Source organism: Lissotriton vulgaris, chromosome 7, assembly GCF_964263255.1.
Source record: "Lissotriton vulgaris chromosome 7, aLisVul1.2, whole genome shotgun sequence".
NCBI lineage: Eukaryota > Metazoa > Chordata > Amphibia > Caudata > Salamandridae > Lissotriton > Lissotriton vulgaris.
The window spans coordinates 258,345,725-258,368,585 of record NC_141695.1 but is presented as its reverse complement, the minus strand read 5'-3'; the positions used below and the strand labels follow the sequence as shown (position 1 = coordinate 258,368,585).

The following is a 22,861-nucleotide window of genomic DNA, read 5'->3' as shown; positions in this document are numbered from 1 at the left end:
AATAAAAAGCAAGCAAACGAGGGTGACAATTAGGTCAACAAATAATAAGGGATGGGCAGGCTTTAAGCTCACTGTAAGTTAACAATATGTCTTGCAACAGAACAGGCATGTGCTGTTTTAGGGGAGGCCTAAAAATGAGCCGTATAATAGGACCCATGTCCTTGCACATCAGTGGTAAGCAAGAAGGCTGCTCAGTAACTGTGACCACAAACTTCCTTGGGAAAATGTCTCACACCAGATTCTAAGCAATCTGATCAATAGCGACTAACTCAAAACATCTGCTACAGATGAGAGTTCGAGTTTCCTCATTTATGAGAAGAAAAGTCTCAAACATTTAGAAGTGTTTCCCCAGTGACCTCATCCTCGTATGTATATATGTATGTATGCACTATTTATAGAGCGTGAACCTGGCCAGGGGATCGCTGTACATTGTCAAAGTCTTATGGAGGCTGGGGCAGAGTCAGTTACCTTCCATGTTGACACACTCCAGTGCTTTAAGTCTTGCTGGTGCTCTTCTGGGGGCTCAAGTGACAGCTTGGAGGATGCGATGGATGGCTCTGTCTCTTGGAGACAAGTGTGGTACTTGTGTAGTTTGAACCTAGCTGGACTTTGACAAGGTTCAGGACAAAGGTACATATAATGGCGTGCGATCTGCCTGTGTGAGAAACCTTAGAGGGTTTGTATAATATATTACAATATTGTAGACCTTGGCTAAACAAGGTATTGCTGTCCTGTTTGATAAAAGTGAAATCACACTCATCCGAATATTAAAGTCAAGGCACAAAAAGGCCGTTGGAGCCTCGCAGTGTTCATTTCAAGGTAGATGCATTTTCGCAGCGCAGCACCTGCTCGGTAACATTATTTTCTTACTGGAAATGTATCTCCTGGTACACTATCGCAGCCGCTGGGCCGTGGCACTCCGCCACGCCGCGGCGCACACCAGCACAACCACTAACCGTGCTAAAGTGTGTCCTGGCCACGGCAGTTGTCGTTTCTGCGCCCCTAAGTTTACGTTGTAATGTTGTTCGTGTGCTAACACACGTCCTTTTACGTTGCTTCATTGCAACTCTCCATATCCTTGTGTGGCAATGCATTTCCTGATTCCAAAGTGTCGAACAGATCTGTAGGGGGTCCATTGCAACAAACTGTGAGGAAATTCACGGGCACATGAATAACGGCGGCAACCAGCCTGCGTTGGCAGTTTACAGTGTGCTCTGTCAGGACAGTGACTGGGCGCAGCTGTGATAAAGCAGGTGAACTGCAAAATGTACATCCAAAAAGGGCCGCGATGCGGAGTGAGAATGGACAGCGAGGAAGAACTGCTGGAGCCAAGATCCGCCCGTAAACGTCGCCTGCCCGGGCTGGTCGATTACCGTGCCGCCTTCCGTGATATTTTTTTGATGCAAAGTATAAGGTAAGTTCTTTTTTTACATTGTCTTGAGAATAATTAATTACAAAATACCTATATCCAGTTCATCAACTTTATTCGGATAAACATTGTATCGATAAAAGTGCAAAACGGTAAAAGCAGTAAAATGACAAGAGAAGAGGGACGATACATAAACATTTCGAGTGCAGAACAAAATATTACAAAATCATAGTTATAAATTAGTGACTGTGTTTAGACTTAACCATTCATGTATTAAAACCTCAAGGGTTGAGCATTGTTTTACGTGCCCTGGTAGCAATCCTCAAAAATGTACCCCAGATTACATGGGGCTACCCATCCCCTTATCGCACTTCAAACAATCAGTAATAACGAGCAAAGCTTTACCTCCTGCGCCAACAACTAAAGACAAAGCATTAACATTAGACGTAACAAACACTGATAAATGCATTAGGTTTCGCCTGTGTGATTCATTATAAGCAATTTTTTCATGCAAGTTGTACTTTGCCGAGTAGTTGTACAATATAAGTAACAGAAAGTTTGTTAAAGTGTTACGAGTAGTTTATGTACAAAAAGGCAATATATTGTTCTGTTACAAGTGGTCTAGTGCTGGTAAGTATTAGCACCATTTCGAAAAATGGAAATAATAGAATTAATTGATGTAGTAGCAGTATTATATGTTTAGAGCAGTTCTGACAAAATTTTGGGTGTGGTGCCACTGCACCTGCTGCACCATTGAAATCATGCCCCTAGTGCCTGTAGATCAACTGCACTTTTGACTTCCTGTTTAGTAGTAACATTTGTCAATATTTGGTGTTTAGAGGGGGTTCCTAGAGCTTTGGGCCCTGGTGTCGCTGCACCAGCTGCACTATTAAAATAGTGACCCTAGTGCCTGCAAGGTAACAACACTTGTAACTGTTTATTTCGTAGTTCAATATAGCAATATTTGGTGTTTAGGGGAGTTCTGACATCTTCTGGGCCTGGTGCCACTGCACCTGTTGCACCATTCGAATCATGACCCTATTGTCTGCAAGCTAACTGCCCTTGTGACTGCCTGTTTAGCAGTAAAAGTTAGCAATATTCTGTGTTTAGTGGGGTCCCTAGAGGTTTTGGTCCAGTGCCACTGCACCTGCTGCACCATTCAAATCAAGCCCCTTTTATCTGCACGGTAACTGCAATTTTTTCCGCCTGTAAAGTAGTAAAATAGCGCAAAATTAGGTGTTTATCAAAGTTCTGACAACTTTTGCACCATCTGCACCATTCAAATAATGACCCTGTTGTCTGCAAGGTAACTGCATTTATGACTGCACGTTGAGTAGTAAAATATAGCAATTTTAGATGTTTAGTGGGGTGCCCGTAGCTTTTGGTCCTGGTGCTGCTGCAACATTCAAATCATGACCATATTGCATGCTCGATAAATGCACTTGTAACGGTCTTGTTTAGTAGTAAAATGTAGTCGATATCAAAGGAGAATGAATCGCATGTCCTGTGTATTACCAGGGTCTAGGGTTCTCATAGTTTGGAGACCCTTGTTCACATTTAACACACGCTCCGTTGTTGGTTACGTGAAAAGCATCATCAATGTGTCTTTTTCATGTACTTTCTCCACCTGGAGGGAGACCATCTGGTTTTTCCAACAGTTGTGATTAGAAAGTGCGAGTGCGTGTTTGGAATGTGGTGAAAATGACCTCCTATCCTCAGTGCGGTCTATTATTTATCAAAGACTAGATAAGGTTAAAAGAGTAATTGGTGCTGTGGTGGAGGAGTTACTGTTCCACCGCACCTAGTAAAGGTTATGATTGGTCGACATGTTTCGGCCCTTTGCCTACTGACAGCCTGTATGATCTTGTGAAACTTACCCCATTCCCCGTAAAGCCAGGAATAGGGTAATGCTAGCATGGCTGCAGGAAGTCCGACTTCATGGGTTAGATAACTGGTTCAATATTCCGAACATAATGTTCACAAAAGAGAGGTAATACAAAAGATCTAGCCCCACCCCCTGAAATGCAACCAAAGCATGAAATGTTAGAGTCCACACATACAGCTGCCCGGCATTGAGTTATTTGCAGGTCTGCCTCAAGTGCGCTGAGGGGAAGACACAAGACTGCCCAATCTGTCTTGCCTGGAGAGCCCTCGGACTTGAATAACACTTTTAAATAATGAAAGCTACCATCAAAAAACATAGCACCACTGTACAGAGGTGTAGTCACAAGGATAACTCGCTAGCCAGTTATAAATTCGTGCCAGCATTGCTGAACAATTAAACATGAAATGAAATATAATTGCACGAATGTTAGGTAAGAGCAGCAGTCAGGACGAGGTTGTGTTCTGCTCTACTCACAAGAGGGGCCTGGTGCTCTGTGAAGTAGCAAGTTCACGTGTTCAATAGCTTAGCTGGGGATCCTGGTTCGAGTGTCAGCGGCGCAACATCCTCTGATTCTGGGCAAATCACTTCATCTCTCTGGTGAGAAGTTGCACTATATATAGCTGCCAATTTAAGCTATCATTCAAGAGAAAAAATGCAGAAAGAGGCAAAACTTTATGAAAAAACAGTTCCACCAAAGCGGATGTTAGCAGTATTTCGGCTATGGAAAACTGATAAGAGAAGCAGAGGAGGAACAAGCATTGGTAAATGCAGAAAATATGTTACAGCCAATAGAAATGGAGGAAACGTAAGTGGCAAACACAGGAACCGATGAAAAGCCAGGAAAGCATGGGGAGATGTAAGCCCCTTGTAATATGTATATTAAAACCCATAGATTTCACAAGCGAAACCTCAAAAAGGAACTAGCAAGAGATGCCCATCTAGTGTCTGAATTGCATAAGGTGAAGCTGGGCTGTAGGGTGTCAGTCCTTGCTTCGCCGCTTAATTAAATTGTGCCATCCTAAGGAAGTATTTTAATTCGCCAAGCCTCCTTGTTCTTCCTCATCACATCAGAGAGCTCCTTTAATTCTTGAGTTCAGGATGCGTGCCGTGCAATAAGCTTTTCTTTGATTTTATAGACCATATGAGCTGTAATAAAAATCTAAGCCACATACAGGATTTTTCATGACAACAAACATACCTCTTCTTTCACTAATGGTATTGTTGTCAGGGCTGTGGGGGCAGGAATGTGTTTCAGTTCATGTTTAGAAACAAACTTTGATAAATACCGTTGAAAACAGTGATGCAATCTCGGGTCCTATTACAGAAAGGGCACACTTTTCCTGTTTGCACCACGGCACACCTTTGAATAGATGCGCTGTGCAGAAATGGGGAAAGTGCTTCCTGTTCCAGGGAACGTGCTGGCCCCGTGGCAGCTGTGAGCTCGTGCTGCCCTGGGGCGGCTCATTCAAGTGAAATACGCAGCGGCTGCTTCAACGTCGCTCCTTGTTTCTCTGTGCAGGAGGCAAACCGCCTGTAATGTAGAGAAGGATTAGAGATCCCTTTGCAGGCGGGTGCAGTGAATGACTGCACCTGCCTGCAAGGGGGTGTCTGGGGGGTCCGTAGGACCTTTGTTACCCACTCCAGAGGGCTGCCATTCCGGGGCGCACCACCACCTTTTTGTGTGGTTACTTTCATTGTACTTAATGACCGCTTCTTTGCCTTTCTGCACACGTCCATAATACTTTGCCGGCGTAGAGGTAAAGAGATTCCCTCATTTGAATGGGGTCATGCTTACATGCAATTGGGGAGCACCCTCTTGAGACAGCACTGGCCATATACATGGACCAGAGCTATCTGTATTCTAGAGCGGGCGTACAAGTGTTTGCGGCCCTTTCCGTAATAGCAAAATTCCCCCTGGGTGCGCAAAGTGGCGCACATGCCTGTTGCGCCCCCAGGACACTTTCTGCAATACCGCCCCTATTGTATTAAGGTGAACCACGCCTGCATGTTGAAGAAGTACACTCCTTTTTATTTTCATTTTGTAGAAACGTTATCCAATTTTACGTGATGTTTGTTGAATGAGGTTCTGGCCAAACGTCATGGCTCGGCTCGTGCACGGGCCGTTAGGCCCAAGTCTGACTCTTGGCATGACTCTACTTGTTCATTGGTTGGCTCGCACACCTCTAGTATTTACCAATCAGTTCACAGTTATCCCTGGACATATTTCACCATGAACAACTTCTCTAAACTCTCCAGGTTTTAGTCATTTAAAAGTGGTGAAACCTGGTAATCATTGTGCAAAACATTGCTAGCACATGCTTTGCCTCAGCGCAGATGTTGCTAATATTTAAAGATGTGTCCTCATGAGTCATTGAACAGTAATAGGACACAGCAGGACTGACCACTGCCATGGATGAGGGCTCCCCCCTTCAAGAGTCAGAGCCAACCTTGCAACCACCTGCCGTGACCCAGGTCCGCTCAAGCATACCGGCCTTCCAGGCATAGACCCTAGTTGCTGAAAGCAGTGAGCCAGTGGTGTGGCGAAGTGCCCTCAGCAACTCCCAACCGCACCGGGCACAAAGTGTGCAGATCTTCATTAAAGAAAATAGCCAATTGCTGCAATCCACTACAGTCACATGTAAGAGAAAACCAAGCCCTCTGATAGCCTTACTGCAACCACAGTGCTTAACTAAAAATAAAAAAGTCTAATCAAAGCTAATTTAGAAGTGTTGATTCCTGACTAATAGACATGTGCGAGGCTGAGCTACCAGTTTGTTTTGCTTCATTTAGCGCCAAATGGCTTTGAAGGTGGATGTCCCACTTTCTCAGCTTATAATATACAACTTACAAATATACGACAACACTGTTTTAATAGTTTGCAAAATGCAGTGCATTGCCATAGCAATACAATGCTATACAGTGCGTCATTTGTTGTACTACCCAGAGAATACTGCGCACAGCGCATGCAGTCAGGTGCGTTTCCAACGAAGTGGCAGCCAATGGTGTGCCCAATTCTCAGCATTGTCTCTAGTATACCACGTAATCAAGTGGTGAATCTATCACGTTTAAATCCTAAATGCAAGGTGCAAAATCAATAATATTGGCCTACAGATTTTGACTTATCATTTGGGCTATTAGAATAATGCGGCAAAGAAGCACCATATTATGCGGCCCGGTGACTGCTCTGCTGTAAAATACGTCAAATTATGCACATTTGTGGCAGTATTTCTTCACTACTTTGTCACTTCTACACATAACTGTATCTCAGCCATGGTTTCACCTTATTAGTAACTACAATCAGTTACTGAAAGCTGGCCAGTTAACTTTTGCAAAGACCTGTGCAGCAGCGTTTTTAATAAGTTTTAATTACTTTGAAGCTAGAACGTGTTTTTTTTTAAAAAACTGGAAATAATGGAAACGATGATGGATTATGTGGCAAGTGCAGAAAATCTATAATCATGTTGAAAATACAAAGAACACATAATCTCATAATTCTAGTGGTCCTAAATGTATTGCACCGTTACTGTAAGAAGTAGCCATTTTGTGATAATCTTGCACGGTAATGACTTCAATATTAGGGTGACTAGATTTTGAAAACCAAAAAGCAGGGCAGCCAACAATCCTAGAACGAACTACCAGTACAATTTTGTCTTGACTGATCGGTGCAGAGGGACTTCAGTTACAGTGCTCCCCAACGTAGTAAAACAGAAAGTTTGGTTTCAAGGAGAACTAAATGCAACTTTTGCACATAACTGAATTGCTTATTGCTGGGGTCTGCTAACTCAAAGAATTCCCCCTATGTGTTCCGTCGACCTTCTCTGAATAATGGGACATGCTAAGTTTATTTAAATTTGTGGTGAGAGATGGCGTAAAACCGATACTATCCTGGAAAATCCAGGGCACCTGATCTTCCTATAAATATACCTCAGTTACACAAGATAGTTTTCCAGATTTGCACCCCTGCCCTTGATTTGCTGTCCCTGTGCTATAGTGTGCCTTGTCACAGCTCTTTCAAAGGAAACCCACACAGTGTGTCTCCACATCTGGCGATGTGCTATGCAGCATTTTCACCTCCAAAAGTGTTTCATAGTTTGAAAGAAAGGCCCTCAGGATAAAACCCTACACCATGCCACATCCACCCTCGTTACAAGGATGCCCAGCAGACAAAATGTATGCATCATTTATTTAAAGAATTGGTAACCGTGGGTAATGGAGAAAGATGCACTCTCAAAGCAGACCAGAAATGTACCGTGCAACATAATCAGTGCCACTGGAACTTTGCAACAGGAAGGACCAAATAATGGTGAAGGGCGGAATAAAGAATGCGCCAAGAAAAGGCAAACTATGTGCGGCACATTTTGTGTATTATTACTTCATTATTTTAGAAGTCTTACACATGTTAACACTGCCTGGGCAGGCAACGCGTCACCACATTAGTAACAGCTTATACCCCAAAATACAGCAATAAATAAAGGTGACCGGTCAATTGTTGAAGAGGGCCTTTCCCTGCACGACAGCACGTCACATTTTTTTTAGAAAGGGAGATAATGGATTATTCGCCAAACTAGTTATTCCATAACTAGGTGGAGATCGCCATGCTCCAGCAATCGCTTCACTTCAGTGGCCCTGAACAGAACTCCTGCACCGCGCGGACTAGAGGTGGGCCGACCAACATAACCCGGAGAGCCGAGCCAAGAATCTGCCTGGTCTCTAAGAGTGTTTGCCATGTGAATCATGCGACAAATATCACTTGAAATGTGATAAAGTTTCTTCAAAATTAAAGCAGCACATTCCTTTAACATGCGGGAGGTTTGACATTAATGAGTCTCAATATAGGTAAATTGAAAGATAATTATTAAAAGTGATTGTTTTGAGACATGGAGTTGGGACAGTTCATACCCCCACTGTGGAGACCGTGCCATCCGTGAACTAAGAGACAAGTCAGTTGCCCTGTGCATCCTGTATGTGGTCCAGATTCTTATAAACGGAGCTGCGTTATAGTCTAATAAATCAAAACTCAATCCAGTGTACATCTCGAATTCTGAACGCACATATTTGAAGGTACTTTCATATGCGATAATGAACAAAAAGGTGGAGTGGTGAGACAAAATATTTGCCTAAAATCAGTTTGATTAAGTGGGGACGCAGGGATTTTATCTGGGTTTTCTGGATTCATTCTGTACAATTCCGCCACTAAATGGGTATGTATGTGGAGCTCGTGCTGAGCCGGAGACTTCTGGCTCCAGTTTGAGAGGCCCGGGCCGCCGCTGGCTCGAGCACTCATTTTCACCGACCCCGTTCTTCTGTACCTGCTGCAGGGGCGGCCTTAGGCATGTGCAAGCTGTGCACCTGCACAGGGCCGCCAAACCCTAGAGGCCGCCACGCCAATATATATCCTTAATATAATAATCCTCTGAGGATGAATACATATTTGCGTGGCGGCCCCTAGCAGGGATTTGGCGGCCTCCGGCTCTGTTCCACTTCCAAACACCCTGGCCACCCCATCTTCACTGGCCTCTGCGTTCCACCTGGGGCCGCCTTGAGCCTAGAGCCGCCCCTGCCTGCTGTGTGTGAGACCACCAACCAGGTGACCCAGAAGTTCCTAACTCTAACCAGTCCTTCTCAATCCAAGGCAAAGCTTGTGGCAGCCTAGTTTTGCAGTGTGCCGAACAAGAGTAAAGCAGGACAGAGCGGTCAATCACAGCCTAACCATAGGAGTCCTGCCAACTAGTGACCCACACCCCAAAATACTACCCGCAACCACTGCACCGCTGTGCGCCCTGGACCACAGCCTTTCAACTTTCTAATATCTGTATAACTTATCAGTTACACAGTAGGGCTTCGTGGCGCTAGCATGAAATGAGAAAACGCCTTTCTAGAAGGGCAAACCCTGTCTTGCAGATGATGAAATAAGTTAAATGACTTTTATCGCAGAGTACCATGTTTTTTTTCTTTCCTAAATACAAGAAATGTACGCTTTTTTCGGATATTTAAACACGGTACCAGCCTCCTGATAGTTTATTCGGTTGCAGGTTTCCTATTCTCTATGTGGTGCACTCGTAGGGCCCTCTTAAAACAAAACAATAACAATAAACGAGGGCCTCGGCTATGCACAAATGTATCGAGGAATTTTATTGGGCTACTAGTTTTTATTGTTTATCTGAGATCACCTGCTTTGATACATCACATTTACATTTGTTCTGTCTTCTGTCTCTAATCACGTAATGTTACACATGTACTTTGTATCGTCAGGACTGTTTCCAGTTATGATCAATCAATTGCTTTATATGATCAGACTCTCCCATATGTGGGACTAGTCGCACATGCTACACCATATATTTGTGATTGGCCACATTTGTGTATGTTTCATCTAACTTTATGTAGCCATCCTTGCTCTATTCTTTTTTTAGCTTTCTTTTTTAATTGTAATCGATTTTAAAAGGAAATTAATTATATGTAATTTTAGTTGTACCTTTAAGGTCCAAATGACCAAAATAAAGTTATTACTGACTGACTGACTGTGTTTGTATAGCAATGAAGACTGCGGTGGACCTCAGTGGCGCCTTGCAGGGCTTCGTGGCGCTTCTGAGCGCCATGTGAGCCGGAGGCCCCTCTGCGTCTCACGGGTGTTCAGTGAATGAATGTTCTTGCCATGTTGCTTTCAGCGTGTGCAGTAACCGCGGCTCTCTCCCCACAGCACAGCCAGTAACTCCCCCCGGAGCACCCCCAGCAGCTCCCCTGCGGTCCGGAAACGGTTGGTTCCCACCTCCAAGCCCTCCGACTCTGAGATCATGGTGGAGAAGGGATCGGACAGCTCCTCGGAGAGGGCCCCGGCCTCGCAGCCCCCGAGCACCCCCCTCAACAACCCCCTGAGTGGGCGCAGCTTCATGAAGAACAACAAGGTGGGTGCTGATGTCTGGAGCGCGTGGAGGGTGGGGCTTGTGTGGTTGGGGGGTGGGGGGGGGGGGCTGCGGGGTCTGGAGCGCGGGGAGGGGCTTGTGTGGTTCAAGGGGGGGGGACTGCGGGGTGTGGGGGGTCGGGGGGTGGGGAAGGCATCAGTGGCCATCACCTTTGGACTTGGAGGGGGCATAGGAAGGGCTCACAGTGAACAGGGAGTGAGAGAGCAGAGTGCATTAAGGTGCGTGTGTGGGAGTCCAGGCAGGGGATCAGTGCAAATTAAGGTGAGGTAGGGGCACCCTAAGCGTGGGGTGTCCAAGCAGGGCTTGAGTCAGGGGTACACACAGGTACACGGCGCCCCCCAACTCTTTTCACAGGGTGCCAAGAAGTTGGGCCCCACAGAAATATGCTGAACCTGTCCAGGTGTAATTTTCAGACACCAGGACACGCCCAGCAGCTCCTGCAGGTTGTCTGCTTTCCATTCCCAGCAGCAGCAGTGAGGGAGTCTTTTTTTCGCCTCCAGTTGGGCCTAAGTTAAGGGGCCATCCGGCCTCCTTTTGTTGGTAAATGCTGACTGGGGGCTGCCTGGAACCTCACACTTAAATGTAAAAGCCACAGAGGGAAACAAAGGCACACATCTTGCCTTCTCTTCACAGGTACTTAAGAGAGGCATGCTTTTGCCTTTGTTCTGTCCATGTATATAAATGCAGACACTGTAAGACTGTCAGATGGGGTAGCCTTCCCAGTATTTGCACACATAATTTAAGTAGCACTATTTTATTTATTTTATAGCGCTAAATCGTGACATCATGAGGTCATTTGCATATTGTCTTACTTGGTCAGTCCCCCCACTTCTTTTTATAGGACTTGTGCCCTGTATCCAAGGGATTCGTGTAGTGCAACGTGTTATGGTGGGGGTGTCAGGTAGAGGCATCCGGAGGGTGGGGTAGCCAAGGGATCAGTGCAGTATGTGAAGGTGGGGTGTCCGAAGTATATGCTGGCCAGGGCATCAGGGTGAGTGATGGCGAGGGAGGTTGGTCCTAGACACGTGCCAGTAGGGAATCCATGAGTATTGGGTCAAGATGTGATGTCACGTGGAAGGGATGAGTGCCTGTCAGTGTGTGGAAAGGGTGGGGGTCTGCAGGGTGTGCTGCAAGAAGGGGTGCACAGGTGCTGTGGGGAGGTGCTTCTGGGTATTAAAAGGAGGGCGGGAAAGAACGAGTGTGCTCTTTAATAAGAGGCCCTATGTTAGCTGGGATGTTTACTGGCATGCAAGATGCACACAGAACTGTTGATGTAAATGGGTGATCAGATCTCAGTGGCTTGTGTTAACCATGTGCTTTTGCTGAGTGCGAGTCCGCAGTTAATTTGTTTCTACTGCGATCATTTGATTTTCTAGAGGTCACAATAGGATAGGATAATATTTATAAAGCGCGCTTATACCTGAGGGTGTCATGGCGCTGAGTGGACGGGGGAGGAGGGAGAAGTACCAACACCCAGCTAAGAAATAAATAGCCAATTTTTCATAAGATTTCCGAAGACTGGTGTAGTCAGAAGAGAGTCTGCCTTGGAGATAGAAGGGGGCAACGTGTTCCAAAATTTGGTCGCTGCCACAGAGAAGGAGCGCCCTCTTCATCTGGACCTGTGAAATCTAGGAGAAACCATTTTTTTTCTGTGAGGAGGATCTCCAGGTCCTCCCCGGAGTGTACCAATAAACCATAAAATAGAGTACATTGGTGCTCATTCCAATCAGGCCTATTATGGAGATTTAAGCGCAAAAGGTTGAATGGGCCCAATAGGAATTAATAGTACTACAAAAATTCTGCACCTTTTAACCACAAAAAAATACCGCACATTGACATTGTGGCTTAGAATGTGGGAAATGTGATATTACTGTGCCATTCCAGTTGTGAAAGCTGGAATAGTATGGTAATTATCTGTATGTGTGCTGAATTACCTCCAAAAATAACAAGCCACTCGGAATAAAGGCCATTGAATTTGTTGTGACCTCAGGAGCACGGAAGATGGTGGATAGTTATTCTTTGTGGCCTATAATTCTGTAGATAATTTTGGCACTTTCATAATCAAAGTCACCATTAAAGAGAAAATATATAACGTTGTTATTCAAGAACACTAACCTTTTATCCTGGTTACCCCACAGGGGACAAATTGTTCATCAATACGGAATGCAGGCTGCCTAAACCCTCACACGAGAGGACCAGGTGGTTGCACCTCCTAGATCATTGGAAATACCAGGCCATACCACCTCCAAGTCTGGCCAGACAGGGCAGCTGTGCTAGATCTTGTGTGATCAACTGAAAAAGAGCTTTAAGAAGCACTACTAAGAGGGGATTTGACTCCATCCAAGTGTTGGTTCCCTAGTGCACACATTATGATTGGGCTGAACTTTGTGCTTCATCTGAAAAAAGTGCTTGTAATGCTCTTTTGCCTTGTGGGAAAGCTTATGCTCAAAATTGCAGGACTGAGTTGGTTATGGGGACAAGTTATTGATTGAGGTTGTAGGCCTGATTTGTTTATTGTGAAAAGCATATGTTCAAGTAAATTTAGTTGGCATTACACTTTGTTAAAGCTTGTAGAAAGGTATTTTGATACATGGAATCTCAAAGATTACTTTAGTAGTCCAGGATTTGGTGCTGTGTGATCGCCTTTGACAAACCCTGGAGTAGAGGATTTGCACTATACTATTCCTTGTGCCGCCCTCTTGGAACAGTTTTATTTTTTATTTTTGTCAACTGAATTTCTATGTAAGTACTTGTAATTTTATGGCTTTATGCAAGATGTTTGCCTTGTGGAAAAGTGTAAGCTGAATACAGTATGCCTTTATAAGGGTGGCTAGCCAATGATAAAGGTCATGGACCTGAGTGGTTTATTGGGAAAAGTTGTCAGATGCTGTAGGTGTGATCTGTTTTTAATATGGATTTTTATGACTTTCTGATCCCATTCTTGCGGCCCTGGTGAAAGTAGGGGGCTAGTGGGCCCCTGCCATGGGGGCTGGGGTTGTTTGCCTCCGATGTTCCAGAGTCCATCTTACTGCAGCTCTACAAAACTGGGCAAAGTACAACCCGTTCAGCACTTGACTCTCAGTGGTAGTGATGCCGAACACTCACAGGCATCCCAGGGAAGTTAGTGTGTGGGTCCAAAGGGCTTAGCTTTCAACAGCCACCAGCCACAGGTGAGCCAGGCAGCAATATCACTCCTTCCAAGCAGGCACAGTCCACAGAGCAGTATCTGGAGGCAGTGGCAGATGTGTGGTTGTTTTAAGTTGGTGCCCTTTTTTCTGAGCACACAGCATTGGCGGGGAATTAACCCGCAGGTCGTGGCACGGCCTCCTTCCTACTGGACTGGATGAGTTGTCGATTCAGCGGCTCAAGGGACGTGGGGACCATGTGGTCGTCTTCTGGTCACAGGTCTGGGGACAGCATCTGAGTCACTTCAGGATTCTTTAGTGCAGGAGCAGTGGCTTGGTCTGATCCGGCACACTTCTGGCCAGTGCCTCAGCAGCTGCCTGCTCACTTGTGCACTTTGTGGCAAGTGCTGAAAGGCTGAAGCTTCATTTGTACTGGTGTAGTCCATATAGCACATGTTGGGCAAGTTCCACTGCGCTTAACATGGTATAGGTCTGTTGGGTACACTATGGGCAAGTGGCATAGTCTTACATAGACCTATTCAGATGTGCAGTCTGCTTGAGGACACTGGGAGCAAGCGCTATGGCTGAAGCAGCATAGTCACTTAAGCCACATTTGGCAAATGCAATAATTTAGTGATAATTTCTTCAGCTAGACCAACATCTCAGACGCACTTGGGGCAAGTACCACGGCTGCAAAAGCAGAGTCGATGCAGTGATCCACACCCAACAATGCCAATAGTGAACGAAGAGGCAAGTCAATTATTATGTGCAATCTTTGGTTGGCCTCGGATGCCTGGGATGCTATTATACATGAACATCATGATAGTTTATTAAATCAAACACAGAAGAGGGTTTTGTGCAGCGCACATCCTGACGTCTGGAATTTTGAGGTCCTTTTCTATGTGATGATGAAGAAAAATTGCCTAGGATCATTCAATTTGGTATGTTCCTAGGTTTTCTGGTTTCAAATTGTGAAATTCAACCACTAGATGTACATGCTTTGCTGCCCACACACCCACCTTATCCTCCCCCCCCACCACCACCACCCACGGACATCACCACCTCCACCCTACTGCCATCAGTGGCCGCCGTGAATTAGTAGAACAGTGGTGCATTTAAAGATTACCAACACCCATGGACTTCCCTAACGGCTGGGGCCTGGTCGATCTCGAATCTGGGGAACTGGGTTCGAGTCTCGGCAGTGACGCTGAACATCCTGTAATTTGGGGCAAATCACTTAATCTCCCTCTGCCTAACGAAAATGTATCAGGGCACAAGTCCTAAAAATAGAAGTGGGGGAACGCTGTCACTGGAAGGGACGTCATGACAGGAAGTGACGTCACGAAAGGTGGCTCCGATCTCGTATTAGAGAGGCCAAAGAGTGAAGTCTAGCTATTTGACAGGGGGGACGGCGTGGGGGGACGCCGTCCATCCGCGTGGTACCCCGTCTCGAGCCCTGAATTCCTCATGTAATGCAACTGGTGCTATGTAAAGCGCTCTGATACCCGATTCGGGTCAAGTTCGCGCTCTGTTAAAAAAACGAAAACCTTAATATTTACACCGCTCGACCCCTACCAGTTGTGGCACAGATCTGTGCTTCATGTGCGCGTCATCTCAAATCTTTAACTTTCACCAGTGACGTAGTTTCCGTGCTCTCACACCGTGAATCCACCCCTTCTTATCTTACCCGGTGATACTAATACCGCAAGAAGCTTCAAGAGAAGTTCAATATGAAGAAGAGAAACATAATCTTCCGTCCTGCATAAACAGTTCCTTAAATTAGGGAATACTGCCATCTAGTGCCGGGAATCTGAACTGCACCCGCAGTTGTTTTAACAATGACAAATACATTTTGGCTCATCGGTTACCTGCACGCCTTATTCTCCCTTAATCTTTTTTGTCAAAACCGTGAAGACAAGATGGCGCTCCTTTATCTGATTTACTTGCATTAAAACCTATTATTCCTGTAATGTACTGTGCATGTAATGTGCGACTCCTTGTCTCCATCCATAATATCTGGGATTTCCAAGTTAGAGAACAGAGAGAAAACGCATAGGCCGCTTGGTCGCTGTGGGTACAGACGGGGGTGGAAGGCGTTTATGAAACTTTCTCAACCAATATGCATGCACCATGCTTGGATCAGTGACAATGCAACACCGCCAACAAAATCCATTCACTAACATTCTGTAGACATATTACAGAATCTTTGGACTGGAGCAAATAAGATGCTAATCCATTTGCACAGTTTTTGCTTCTTGACTAATCTAGAATGGGGCAATCCCATTGTTCTCCAGTTGGTATTACCGACAGTCTTTTCACCAGCATAAATGTGGAAGTAACACCTTTTTGAAACCATGTAGATTAGTATTTGTGACATATCGGTTTGGAATTGACAGATATATATATAAAAAAAATACTAACTCTTTAATAATATTTAAAGAGCGGAATGATTTTGCCTTTTTATATATATATAAAAAGAAAATAATAATTTAGAAAGTACCATCTGATCACTAACAATCCATATCCTTCAACAATATGTGCAGTTTGAAGCATGGGGCACCACTTGTAACTTAAACACGTCGCTGCAATTGATTTGTAAAGATACAATGCAGCATTACACTTCGCCAATAAGGAAACACGTGTCAAAACAAAATCATTTGCAGATTCAATATCAGATTTCGAGAATAAAATACTTTCTGATTTGGTGTTGCTCTGTCTTGCAATCTTTATACATAATAAATTACAGGCTTATTAGAGTTAATATAAACCATCTGTACCATTAAATGTACAGACTGATTTGTGAGTGGAATTTTTAATGCAAGATGAGAAATCGGTTTGACATGAGCACAGTTTTGTCCTCAAATGGACACTTCCACTTCGCCGACCTCGACTGCCCTAGAACCACACCAGTGCCTCTTGCTCAATTCTAGATTCCCCTGAAAACATGCCACCGAAATATAGGACACTGTCACCACCCTAGCCACAGACATGTTCTTGGTCACAGAGACCTGGCTGAACCCCTCCTGCACCCACGACATCGCCACTGCAATGCCCAATGGCTACACGATGGCACACTGGGATAGCACCAACAATAACACAAGGAAGGCATCTCCATCATCCACAAAGAAACAATCTGCTGCACCATCACTGAAAAAAACACCACACCGATAATGGAAAACCTCCTCTTCCAACTCCACACTGACGGCAGAATGACCATCAGAAGCACCCTCACCTACAGACCCCCACTCTAGGTCCATGCCCCTGCCTCTGCAACACCATCACTGACTTATCGTCCCACTAACCATCAAGTCCAAGCACTATGACTTCCTCAGTGACCTCAACTTCCACCTCGACGACCCCACAGACACCAACTACGCCAACTCCTGGAACGCATGAGCAACATCGGCCTCATCCAACTGATCACTGACGCCACACACCGTGCAGGACAAATGCTTGACACGATCTTCACGACCAGCGACGGAGTCAAATACAGTCATGTCACAGAACTCACTGGGACCCGGTGGCTGCTGACAACATTAAAATATGGTGGTGTGCAATACCTGAAAAAAACTCACTAGATTTGCTGCCCTTAACTGGTATGGATAGTTGCAGCAAGATGATGGGACTCTCGGTGGCGGGGGATCCTAGTGAGTGCAGCAGGAAAGGGAAGGACTTCCCTCCTTCTGCAGCACGAATCCAATCAATCCGGGAACTGCAGTGCAGCTCCAGGATTGGTTGGAGCAGGCTAAACCAGTGCTCATTTTGAGGTTGGGGTCTTGCGTCTGCATTCCCTCGGCTGTTTTACAGCATTGGGATTGCAGGCTTTGAAGTGCGCTTGACAGATTGGCTGGCTGTAGACAGCTGGCTAGTCTTTCCTGTGCACTGGTGGGGCTGGAGTAATAGCTAATTTGTAGGAATCACTCAGCCCTGAACTCGCACTAATAAATACCATTTTATTATAATTTGTCACAGGCTCATGCGAGCCTGGGACAAATTATAATAAATGGTATTTATTACCATTTTATTAACGTTTGTTTACCTGCTGTACTCTCAGCAGGCAGGGGTGGTTGCTCCGGAGGAACCACCATCACAGGATCCATATGCGCCCCCAATGCCTCCTTCCAAAACTGGAACAAAGTGACACAAGCCAAATGGATGGACAACCTCAACACTACCCAGCCCGACCCCAAAACCAACCTGGAACAGGCAGTCCAGAACTTTACCACCTACATCACCAACTGCGCCAACCGAGTTCCACTGTCAAACCAACCAAGACATGCAGATTCACCAATCACAGCAGAACTCAGGACAATGAAACACATCTGCAAACAACTGGCGAGAATATGGCGCACCAGCAGAGACACCATAGACTGAACCACCTTCATGTCAGCCCTCAACAAGTACCACCAACGCCCCAAAGACAAAAAAAAGAAGCTATCGCAATCCGCATTGAAGCAAATGCCAATCACACTAGGGAACTCTTCGCATCATCAGAGTTCTCTTGCCTGACGGCCACCGAGAACACGTTCTCCCCTTCACCGGAACTCTGCAATGTTCTAGTGAAACATTTCCACCATCTACAGGAACTTAAAACCTTAGCCCAACGACCTCTACAGCGTCCTCACTCCAATGAACACCACCTCGACAATGATCTCATGGCATGGGAACAGCCGACCACACAGAACACCATAGACATCTTGAACTCCATCTGCTCGGGAGCACCTATTGACCCTTGCCCCCACACCCTCTTTAACCCCAGAAGCAAGGATGTCGGCCACCAACTCACCACCATCCTCAACGCATCCATCTCTACAGCCACTTTTGCCAACATATGGAAGCACACAGAATTCAGACCTCTCCTCAAGAAACACTTCAACGACCCCAGCAAACTCCTGAACTACCACCCCATCTTGTGGCTCCCTTTTCCTGCCAAAGTCTTCGCGAAGGCCATCAACCGGCAGCACCCCGAACACTTGGAGAGAAACAACTTGCTCAATCCGATTTTCGTGCCAACCACAGAATTGAGACCGCCCTGATCACTGCCACTGACGACATCTGCCTCCTCCTTGATAGGGGCAAATGGGCTGCCCAGATCCCTCTCGACCTTTCCACAGGAATCAACATTGTATACCACCACACACTCATCGAATCTGCCTACCTGTCTTCACTTCGGAACCAAAGAGCACAATCTGCAGCATTTCCCAAGGTTCATGCCTCAGCCCCACCCTCTTCAACACCTACATGACCCCTCTAGCCCACATCGTCAAAACCCAGGATCTCAACAGCATATCCTATGCCGACAACACCCAGCTCATCCTTCCGCTCTCAGCAGACCCCACCACTATGAAAACCAACTATCACAACTGCATGAAGAATCCCTCCCCTTGGAATGACACCTGGTGAACTCAGCGGCCAGGCTCATCTTCAACCTGACCAAATAGACCCACAATTCCCCCACACCTTCACTGGCTCCCTGTCTGGAAAAGATGCAAATTCAACACTTTGACACACTCCTACAAAGCCCTCCACGACCAAGGACCAGCATACACCAACCACCGCCTGAACTTCCACCAACCCTTCAGAGACCTTCAATCAACCTCGCTTGCACAGCTGCCAGTCATCCACGGAAGTCACAGTGGAGGCCGTTCCTTCTACTACCTCACTGCCAAGTCCTGGAACAGTCTTCCCCTCCACCTCCGGACATCACCCTCCATGGCGTAATCCAGGAAGAGAATCAAAACCTGGCTTTCGAATGAGCCCAGCAACCTAGCACCTGGATAACCTGACGGGTAAATAGCAGCGCTATAGAAATACGTATTGATTGATTGATCTGATTGGCTGAAAAGAAAGATTTTTTCCTCAAGTGACCATTATGTGATCCACAAACCAGGATCAAGGTACACTATTCTTGTGACGGGAAAATAGTGTGGCACTATGAGGGCAAGACGAACACATGCCCAGCAATGCCGAGGAAGCATGTGGAGACATAAGGCTATAGTATGAAAAATGCAACTTTTTCCTGATTTAAAAAAAAAAAGCAAAAAATGTATCAATTTTTAAGATTTAGTGATTCTGGTTTGTGACTCAGAGGACTTATCAGGAGAGACCGCGGCTTGTTCAGATAGTTTTCAAAAGATTTATGGACCATAAAACACAGAAAGTGAAAAAATTGACCATATATCATTAGAATACCCCAGCAATTCACTGAAAAAACATATGTTACGGTACGTAATCATAAAAATGAAAAGAAAACCTACAACATCTAAAGTTGATCCAGGATGGCCACTAACAAAATTTATAATTGACTCACTGTCACGTTCTAACCATACCTGCCAACTTTGGAGGTTTTAGGTTTTTATGAGCTAACCTTCACACCCCTTAATTAATATTTGTCAATAGTACATTTTTTCACTTTCATCCTTCTTCCCTCTCCTGTAGGGTTTTCTCATGGATTATCATTCAATTTCTAAACAAAATAGAAATTTGGCACTTTTTCACTAAAACTGACTGCAGGCTGCATCTTCATTCTCCTGATCTGAACAGATGATGATTTCAATGCACATTACCTTATAACTAGGGCTCCCGGTTTTCCATTTTTACATATAAATACAGACTGAAAACAAGTTTTCCTTTATCTGTATTTATATATAAAAAACGGGAAAATACTAGTATATTTTGTTGTGCTGCCGTCTGGTGTCTCACCTTCCTTAGAGGGTTAAGAGGTGACAGCTTCCCCAGCTTCCCGTGTGCACACAGAGCTGCCAGACGCACCCAAGTACTTCACATGTCTTTGAAAGACCATTTATTTGTTAATGAGGCTGCTTTGTTATTTCACCCCTTTTAGAGCCCCTGCCAGAGTCAGATTAGGACAGACTCTTGGCTGCCAAGGTTTCAGATTGCTATGTAAATAAGAGTGACATTTCAGCTACCATGAGTAATACTTTCACAAGCAAAATAAAGCAACGCATAATAGGGAGACAGGATATAAGTATCAGAATTTACATCCATTTTAGCAACTAGAAAAAGAAGATTTTAAAACTGCAGCAGAGCACCATAAATTGAAGGGCACTTCCCTTGTAACCTTACCGTACTGTTAAGGTCGGCGGGACGGCCCGGTTCCTCTAGAAATACCGCTGTATTGACCAGCACAGGGCACTATAATTGCAAGCAGCGTTCGCCAACGAGCAAGGGTCCTCATTACACCTCCCTCTCAGTTGAACTACAGTAATATCCGCTAGTGAGTCATTCCTCAAGCAGAGACAGACGGCTTGACTGCACAATTGCTTGAGTATAGGGGCGAGTATAGGAGCAAGAACGGCAGCTCAGAATGAAGCCATGTTTATACCAGTTGAGTGCAACTAGTGGAGAAGTGTGGCTCACTGGTTAGAGGAGGCAGACCTGGAAGCAGAGGTCAGCCCGGGACCAGGGTTCAATTCCCGGCTCGGCGGGGTCTTGAGTCATAAAATGTCCATATACTCGACAATTCTCGCTCCGGTGCCTACTCGATTCACGGGTTCACACTCTGCGCAATAGCTTGCTTAATCTCCACAACGGCCCCTCGCGGCGGGATGCCTGGCTTTCACCTTGCGGATACCCTGCCGGGGTTATCTCGCAGCGGAATACCAGGACGGGCTCCCTAAGCAAGCGCTTAGAAACCAGTGGTGATTTGCGCTATATAAATACATGTACATGTACATTTACATTTACTAGATAGCAGGCAGGCACAGGACGTGAGAAAGCTGTCCGTGCTGAACTAACTATAAAGGTGTGCACTGAGTGGTGTACTAGCCTGTTCTGGGCTCCATCACGGCACTGCGGTCCTGGGAGTATAGACCCCAATCATCACGGGATCACAATGCAAGATTGATTTTACATTTGTTCCAGCTTCCTGATCGTGCGCGGTCATTCAATAGTTTAACTTAAGCTTACAGAAGCTGGTACTTACTTGGGCCGGGGCCGGAAGCAGAGTCCCAACTTGGAGTGTGGCGAGGACGGCTCCATTAATTACTAAAGCAGCGTCTCTCTGCAAGGCAGTGGCTGCAGGTTCATGAATTCAGCCGCGAGCCACCGCAGGCTACCATAATTCAGGGGTTTGTCAAGGCGTATCAGTGATAGGATCTCTCTAGGCTTGCGCCAGTCCAGTGAGTAGCCCCAGGCGCAGCACGGCCGCCCAGTGACACACAGACCCAGGGCTAATGTACTCGCGCTGGGTCTGCATCAAACTCAACGGATGCCGTGGTTTTTCACGGACTAGCTCAGTGCTGCATTGACGGCCATGATTGGCAGAGAGCTGCCGTCCAGGATCCAACGCCGGGTAATATGCGCAGGCAGGAGCACACTCAGAGTTTAGCCGCAGATGCTAAGAGGGACGCGGTGGACGGAACAACTCCAGTCAAAGCTCCCGCCGCTTCTGACCGACCTCACTTCCTTCCTGTTCCAGGACATGAGGTCACAACATCCCCCCACCCTGGGTAGGTATTGGGCAGTGAAGAGACGAGTCACTAATGTGACAGCAGCGCGACGCCGCAATTTCACTGCCGCCAAGGAGAGCGAGGCTAAAGATTTTAACATTGTAGCAAGGGCTGCACTCAGCCACAAGTACCTTAACTGTTTACTGAGCGAGCACGAGTGCTGGCAATTGGCGGCACCGACGCGTGTGCTAGCAGCCTGGAGCAGCCAGTTTCAGCGCTGTACAGCTGCTGGCAGAGTGCATGTGCATTCAATAATTACAAATTATTCTGCAGTGCCAGGAGTGTATTAAACAAAAACCTAATTATCACACTGAACACAGCTCTGCACGTTTGTATCATGGGAATTCAAGCCAATAGGCTTAAATCTTTTAACCCCTTCCACGCTGATGACGAGCTGGGCTCGTCATGGCGTAGCCTCCTCGCACGCTGATGACGAGCCCAGCTCGTCATGTAAAGTGCGTTTTCGCAAATCCCAGCGTGCAAGCGGAATTCCGCTAGCGCGCATGGTGTTAAACAGGAACAAAGAGTGGGGGTTAGGTTCTACCCAACAGCAATCTTCCTTTCACCCCAAGCAGGAATCTAATGACCCAACATGACCTGTGTCCTGCCTGCCTTCCGGCCTTCGACAGAGATCACAGATTGTGGCTTATTTACAAGCTCCTCACGTTGCATTGTCAATTTAAATAAATGTGGAAAAATACTAGCTGTAGCGTCATCTTTTGCTTGTGGCAAAAATAAATGTGAATAAATACAGAAAAAATGCCCGAAAAATAAATATGGATAAATACAGACGGAAATGGCAAAAAAAAAAATACCATAAATCCGGGAGCCCTACTTATAACTCAGAGAACTAACCTATATTACCATGAGCCGTCAGAGATTGACTGGTACTCTGTTTGTGATGCTGTAGAATGCATGCTTTGCACACTCTTGCCATCTAGTGTTGGACCTTGGCATTGCAAGTTGTTTGTCTTTGAAGTAAAGGTTTTGGTTTCGAGGTGACTGATGATCTTTCCCCGAAACCCACAATGCTCCAAGACAAAGCTTGTGGTGTATCTTTAAAAGAGCAAACAAGCAGGCGTCAGTTATTG

At 45.8% G+C, this 22,861-nt stretch overlaps 1 protein-coding gene across 2 annotated transcripts in view; it reads left to right on the top strand.

Annotated features, from left to right (window-relative positions):
* GRAMD1A (GRAM domain containing 1A) overlaps positions 1-22,861 on the top strand; it is a 633,794-nt gene that overhangs the window by 448,478 nt on the left and 162,455 nt on the right. For both annotated transcript variants that reach the window (XM_086930044.1, XM_086930045.1), the window contains exon 2: positions 9,952-10,156. In XM_086930044.1, the coding sequence (XP_086786170.1) occupies positions 9,952-10,156 (205 nt within the window). The remainder of the gene's footprint in view (positions 1-9,951; positions 10,157-22,861) is intronic.